General features: G+C 36.9%; 1 protein-coding gene across 1 annotated transcript; it reads right to left on the reverse strand.

The window, feature by feature from the left end:
- Window positions 1-5,397: 5,397 nt before the first annotated feature.
- On the reverse strand, window positions 5,398-6,687 carry LOC134815529 (synaptic vesicle 2-related protein-like). Its single transcript, XM_063824069.1, has one exon. It carries the CDS (start codon window positions 6,685-6,687, stop codon window positions 5,398-5,400), a length of 1,290 nt encoding a protein of 429 aa, XP_063680139.1.
- Between the last annotated feature and the right edge of the window lie 357 nt (window positions 6,688-7,044).

The raw sequence follows: 7,044 nt of genomic DNA on the forward strand, positions 1-7,044 counted from the left end.
GTCACATTATATGGAATTTGAAATTCTGGGTGAATTTCCGAAATCATTTATATCTGATTTTGGTTTGGAAGGCGGGAAAACTCTATATGAGGACGATACACGGATACAGTTGATTGAAGTATAGGGCAGTTGATGTAAACATCGTCACAAAATGATACGAAATCGTAAATGGACACGTTCATGTTGAAGTTTAAGGATATTGGTAAACCAAAAAAAATAACGTGTTCAGAAGTTCTGGACATTAGCCACGTGACCCATACTTCCATATACACGGCTCAGAAATAAAATTTATTGTTTTTAGGCACTATAATGTAAAAAATGTCACATTTTTGTGACTGTGTTAACCATAGCTGCCCAATTAGCATTTTTTTTGGTTTAAAATATAGTAGATTAGGTCATTCTAACAATTGTGATACAACATTTGGCTAAAGGGCAGGGATCGAACGGTTTTAAGGCAATATTTCGTAAACTTTGTCACACTCAGAATACGATACCTCTTTTCTACTGTGAGGTGTCCTCAAAACCCTTTCAACACATTATTTGATGGTTCTTCTACCAATCATAGCCCTAAAATATGTTGTTTTGAAAAGTTAGCAAATACATGCACTTATTGGGAAATGATGTAAATTCTGTCACATTATATGGAATTTAAAATTTTGGGTAAATTGCCGAAATCATTTATATCTGATTTTGGTTTGGAAGGCGGGAAAACTGTATATAAGGACGATGCACGGATAGAACTGATTCAAGTATAGGGCAGTTGATGTAAAAATTGTCACAATAATAATAAGGGCAGTTGATATGAAAGAAAATCTATCTAACTAATGCAATGGCTGATGTGACGAAATTTACATTTTTTTGAACTTATTTTGAAGAAACATGCCTCGATTAGAATTCAATATTCTTCCAGGAATTATTAGTAGGTTATTATTCAGCAAATCAGAACTCAAGTTTAACAATTCTGAGTTTAATTTTACTAAGTTACCGAAATGTGACGAAATTCACTTTTCCTGCCCCAACAGTATAATTTCAATGTGATGAAAAATGGGCATGGGTTTCTATATTTCCTTATCTCTGAATTAATCATTTCAAACTATAATTAGGACTGTTGATGTGAAAGAAAGTGTATCTAAATTTTACAATGACGTATTTGACAAAATTTACATTTCTTGACCCTATTTTGAAGAACCATACCCCGATTAGAATTCAATATTCTTCCAGGAATTATTAGTAGGTTATTATTCAGCAGATCATCAGAACTCAAGTTTGACAATTCTGAGTTTAATTATACTAAGTTACCGAAATGTGACGAAATTCACTTTTCCTGCCCCAAAAGTATAATTTCAATGTGATGTAAAATGGGCATGGGTTTCTATATTTCTTTTATCTCCGAATTAATCATTTCAAACTATAATTAGGACTGTTGATGTGAAAGAAAATGTATCTAAATTTTACAATGACGTATGTGACGAAATTTACATTTCTTGACCCTATTTTGAAGAACCATACCCCGATTAGAATTCAATATTCTTCCAGGAATTATTGGTAGGTTATTTTTCAGCAAATCAGAACTCAAGTTTAACAATGCTGAGTTTGATATCACTAATTTACCGAAATGTGACGAAATTTACTTTTCCTGCCCCAACAGTATAATTTCAATGTGATGAAAAATGGGCATGGGTTTCTATATTTCCTGTATAAATCCATTCCAACTATAATAAGGGCAGTTGATATGAAAGAAAATCTATCTAACTAATGCAATGGCTGATGTGACGAAATTTACATTTCTTGCCCCTATTTTGAAGAATCATACCTCAATTAGTATATAATGTTACTTTATCACCATCACTATGTCGATAAATTAGTTATTTTGCCAACACGGAGCAAATAAAGTTATTATTTTTTTTTGTGACGAAATTTACAAATTTTTACCCTGTTCAGGTGTTGAAATTTATCCAATGTTAACATATCACATTATCACTGCCATATAATAATTTATATGACCGGCGTATGGTTGAAATCTTACTATATATAAAGCGAGACGATATATATATATATCTTGATATAATTTCTCAGAATTGATGTAAATAAACGATGCAAAGACTTTCGAAGATCTAATCACAACCGCTTTCTTTTATTGTGTAGAAGTCCAGCCATAAAATATATATTATATATATATATATATATATATTTATTTATCCGTGCCATTTTACTGACACCACGGCATCAACTTTAACGCAACTTTCCGCTAAAACCGTAAAAGATATACAACTGAAACTTTTTTGACTGGGTCAAATGCTTTAATGGCCTTCAAATCAGCATGAAAAAATAAAAAATTGACCAAGGAATAATAATTTTAGTGCCCGAAATTTGGACTCCCAAGTGGTGTCAAAAACGCGAATTAAATAGGTAATAATTATTTTAGTCTCTCGAGTCTTGACACCACTTTAGGGTTAGACGGGTTCCTGCTAGTATTGTTAATTGATCCATAGTACGTAATATAGGGTGTTTAAGTTGGTATACTAATATTTACTCAATTTCACACATGTTGAGATATCATACAAATTTATGTGACTAAATTTACCTATTTCTGCCTTCTGTATTTGTATTTGCCTATAACAATGAAATATGTGAACAATTCCAAACACATTCAGCTCACAAAATAATGCTAGACTATTCGGCATTTCTTGTCAGGATGTCATAAACATCCCTCATATAAATTTCTTAAATGTGTGACAGAGTTTACATGGAGCTACCATTTAAGGAAAAAAGTCGCTAAATATGTAGATAATAGTCATATACAGCTATTCTATGAATTGGAAATTCGAAAATTTGGTCAAACACGGCAACAAGGGGTCCATATAAACTCCGTCACGTTTTTATAGTGTGACAAAGTTTACAACTCACTGCCGGCCGCATTTAAGCGATATCTTATCGTCTGATAAAGATATCGTTATGCGACAAAGTTTATCTAGAGGATGAAACGATTATCTTAGGGTTAGAGGGTTTATATAGTTTCATAGTGTGACACATTTTACATCATCGTGCCGTTCAGTAGGGTCACTAATATTTACCAATATCCTCAAACTTCAATGAACGTGTCCATATATATACTACTCTCCCCATGCTCTTCCTTTCCTAACCCTGATATTACTCTCACTGTCTCTGATTCTAGAACCCAGATAGGTGAAGTCTTCCACATGCTCTATTATACTGTTACCCAGGGACTTGATGGTATCAGGGTTCTCGATGTTCTGACTAATGAATTTGGTTTTCCCTTCATTCATTCTAAGTCCAACTGTAGCAGCAACCCTTTCTACCTCTAGCATCAGCGTCTCTGCCTCCTTTACAGTATTTGCTATCAGAGCAATGTCATCTACAAAACCAGTGTCTGATATCTTCTCCGCCTTAACTCTCCTACTCCTATAACTATAAGGCTTAATGGTAAATCCTATTTCAGGGTGCTTGCTTAAGGCTTGTCTCATACAATAGGCAAGTGCTATAATGAACAAGTATGGTGCTAACGTATCCCCTTGAAGAACTCCTGCCAGGATATCAAATAGCTCGGTATCCCCATCAGGTGTAATAACTTTGCCCTTCGTGTTTACATAGAGTAGATTAATGATATCCACAATACTGTCCGGTATCCCATAGGCCTTTAGTGTTTGCATCAAAATTCCCCGGTGAAGTGAATCAAAGGCCTTCTTAAAACAACAAACACCATAGCTGCCGGTAGATTTCTCTGTCTAGCCCCCTCTAGTATCCTTCTGAGTGCCAAGATATGACTAGTAGTGGACCGTCCTTCCCGAAAACCATTCTAAGTGTCCCTAAGTACCCCTTCTATAGCCGGCTGGATCCTATTAAGCACCATTCTATTGAGAGTCTTAGCTACAAGTAAAGTCAAAGATATCCCCCTCCAGTTCCCAGGGTTTGTCAAGTCTCCCTTTTTGGGGACTGGAATGATGTTGCTTATCCTCCACTGATCTGGCGCAATACCATCTGTCAGGGCTTTGTTGCAGAAGGACAACACGATTTCATCCAGGTCGCATCTTTTGAGCACTTCAGGTGGTATACCGTCATCACCTGGTGCTTTACCTTCTTTAATCCTGAGTTTAGCAGCTTTGAGCTCCTCTAGAGTAAAAGGTTCTGTACTGATGTTGAGTCCTTCAAATTGAGTCTCGATGCTAGGATGTTCGTTTTCCACATCAGGTGTACTCCCTGACAGATTCGTGAAATACCTAAGCCAATTTTCCTTCCTCTCTTCGGCTCCGTTGCCCCTTATTTGAGTTGCCCCCTTGGCCTTCCTACCAGTAATCTCATTTATGACATTCCAACTTTCTTTATTTTTACATCTGTCTGCAGCCATTTCGACCCTTCTAACCTTGGCAACTAGATCTTCTTCAAAGATGTCCTGGTACACCTGATCTAGTTCAGTTTTTAGTAGCTTAACAGATAGTCGACTGTCTTCACTAGGATCCCGGTGATAGACAGTCTCTGCTTGCTGCAACGCTGTACGCACGTTTTGAACTCGCTGATCACCCGCGAAATCGTCACGTCTCTTCTTTTCTCTCTTAGGCAGTATGGCTTTGTTGGTATCAGCAATCGCATCAACAAAATGCCCATACAGTTCCGTAACCTCACTTTCATCGGTTTGCTCGCATAAAGCAGAGTACCGATTCTTGACTTCTACTGCATATCTCTTCTGTAGGTCTTCATCCGATTTTAGTGCTCCCCAATTATACCAGGTTTTCTTGGGTTGCTTTTTTTTCTGGTAAGTCATACCAGAAAGAATTATTTCAATTGGGCCAACGTATGGGTGCTGACTTTTGGCCCACCCTGTATAAGTAAACAAAGGGAGGACTTTTGGCAAAACCAGCTTAAAACTTTAAAACACTTTGTAGGGAGAAGAAAGATGATTTTTTTTCCTTGCATATTTTATTTTCTCACCTCTACCACTGATCATTTGGGATTTTCACCCACCGGTAATTTGAATTACTGAGTTACGTAAATTTCTAAAATTTTTATTTCTATTTATTTGATTGATTGAATGGTTGATATTTTGAATAAATTTGCTAACATGTCTTTATATCAGGATGACTGTAAAAGTATATTTTACCGACATTTGAAGTCAAGGCGTTGTTTTACTGACATTTGTGGCTGACTAACAATATATACATATATATATATACACATATCAAAAGATTCTTTAATAAAAATAGGGAACCAATAACCATGATCGTTCATCAGTTCTTCGAAGATTATTTCAGTAAGTAAAATGTATCGATTTGTATTTCAATTTCAGTTAATAATAATACAACTTTTTTTGAAAGATTGAAGGGGTTAATAATTTTGACATGTAAATATCTGGCATTATCAAAGATGTTTCTTTCTCGATATCTAATTCAACTTGACTTCAGACATGGAGAGTACTAACGGAATATTGAGTGCACTGATCACCAACGCAGTGATGATAACATAAGACATCGGTGTAAAGGCAACCATGGCTGTTCCAAACACTCCACCAGCCGTGCCCATAGCAGACGATATTCCGGAACCTAGTGCAAAGTTCCCTGTTCCAAAATAATCAATATCAGCAAGGATGTAAGTATGGGCCATCATGGAGAACCCGTATAAGAATTTGACCACGAAATTGCTCAGAACAATAACAACAAGGCTTTTCTTTCCTACTTCTAGCATCGCTGTGAAGGCCACCACGTTTAACAATGCGGCTATCACCTGTGATTTGCGGAAACTGAGCATATTTCTGATCAAGTGCCTGAATAACATTCCAAATGCAGATGCTAAAGTAACAATGCCCAATAACAATAATTCCGGTCCTTTAGTCACTGTCACCGAACAGTCACTGTTTGGTTCAGCCTTTTTGATTTTGAGCATCTGGATCATGGCTGGAACGAGAAGGATTGTAAGCCAGCCTTGGAATGTAGTCATTCCATCGAATAGCCCGAGTTTGACGGTTCTGGCAACAAAATTGGGAACGTTCATTGTTCCTTTTGGTATATCCTGGTTTTGCTCGTCTTGCATTTGCTGGCCTGCTGTCCCTACGAAGATGAAGTGGAGCATGAAAATGGGTGGTATAAATAGGGGTATTGAGGTGAGAAGTATAAAGATCCTCCAACCGACTAGATCGAGCAAAAGATAACCTAAACCAGCTGACCAGACACCACCGATAGCGTACATTATAGACGTTATCATCAATATATCATGTTGAATCGCTTTTTCGGAAGCCAACTCAGCTATCATGACCAAACAAGTCGAAAAGCTGAGTCCTATACAAATCCCGATGAGGGCTCTAGAAAGAAGGAGCAAGTAGTAGTCAGCAACTATAGCACAGACCACTGTACTCAGAACGCTTAAATATAGGGAGAACAGAAGTAACTCCCGTCTTCCAAACCAGTCCGAAATTGGCCCAGAAACGACAAGAGCCACAGCTAATGTGATGTAAAGTATACAATCCAATGTTCCTTCCTGCCACTCAGACAGTTCAGTGACACAGGATATTTGTTGAGTTATCACTCCAGGCAAATAAGTTTCCACTCCATGTCCAAGATTGATCAGAGCACCAAACACTGCTAAAAACTTATCCATCCGTGTCCAAAACAGCTTCCGTTCGACCAAAGATGTTTCCTCTGTTTCATCCCTTCCATTCAGAGCGTCCGAGTCGGTCATCTGTTTGAGCTTTTGAGGTAACCTACATAATGTTAGCTACAATTAATACACAAGAAGCGAAAGGAAGTAGTATAAACTATAAAAGACAATCTGTTGATTCTTATCATCGACAGACCACAACAGGCAGTTACACTGTCACTATTACTACGTCTTCTAGTTTTTTTGTTTGGGACCGGCCCGAAGTACCAGCCAATGTTTACTCAAAAATATATATAATAAGTGTTATCAATTCAAAGTCAAAAACTCACACAAGATTAGATATTATTCATTATTGAAACGATTAAAAAGGAGCTTATCGAACAAAACATAGCCGAGTACAGATAAAGTTGCCTTTAGGATTGTAAAATTGAAATTATC

The sequence above is a fragment of the Bolinopsis microptera genome, chromosome 5, assembly GCF_026151205.1.
Source record: "Bolinopsis microptera isolate Bmic1 chromosome 5, MBARI_Bmic_1.0, whole genome shotgun sequence".
NCBI classification, from domain to species: Eukaryota; Metazoa; Ctenophora; class Tentaculata; order Lobata; family Bolinopsidae; genus Bolinopsis; species Bolinopsis microptera.

What these genes read in the sequence shown, in the direction of transcription:
- LOC134815529 (XM_063824069.1), bottom strand. Translation starts at nt 6,687, where the DNA reads ATGACCGACTCGGACGCTCTGAATGGAAGGGATGAAACAGAGGAAACA.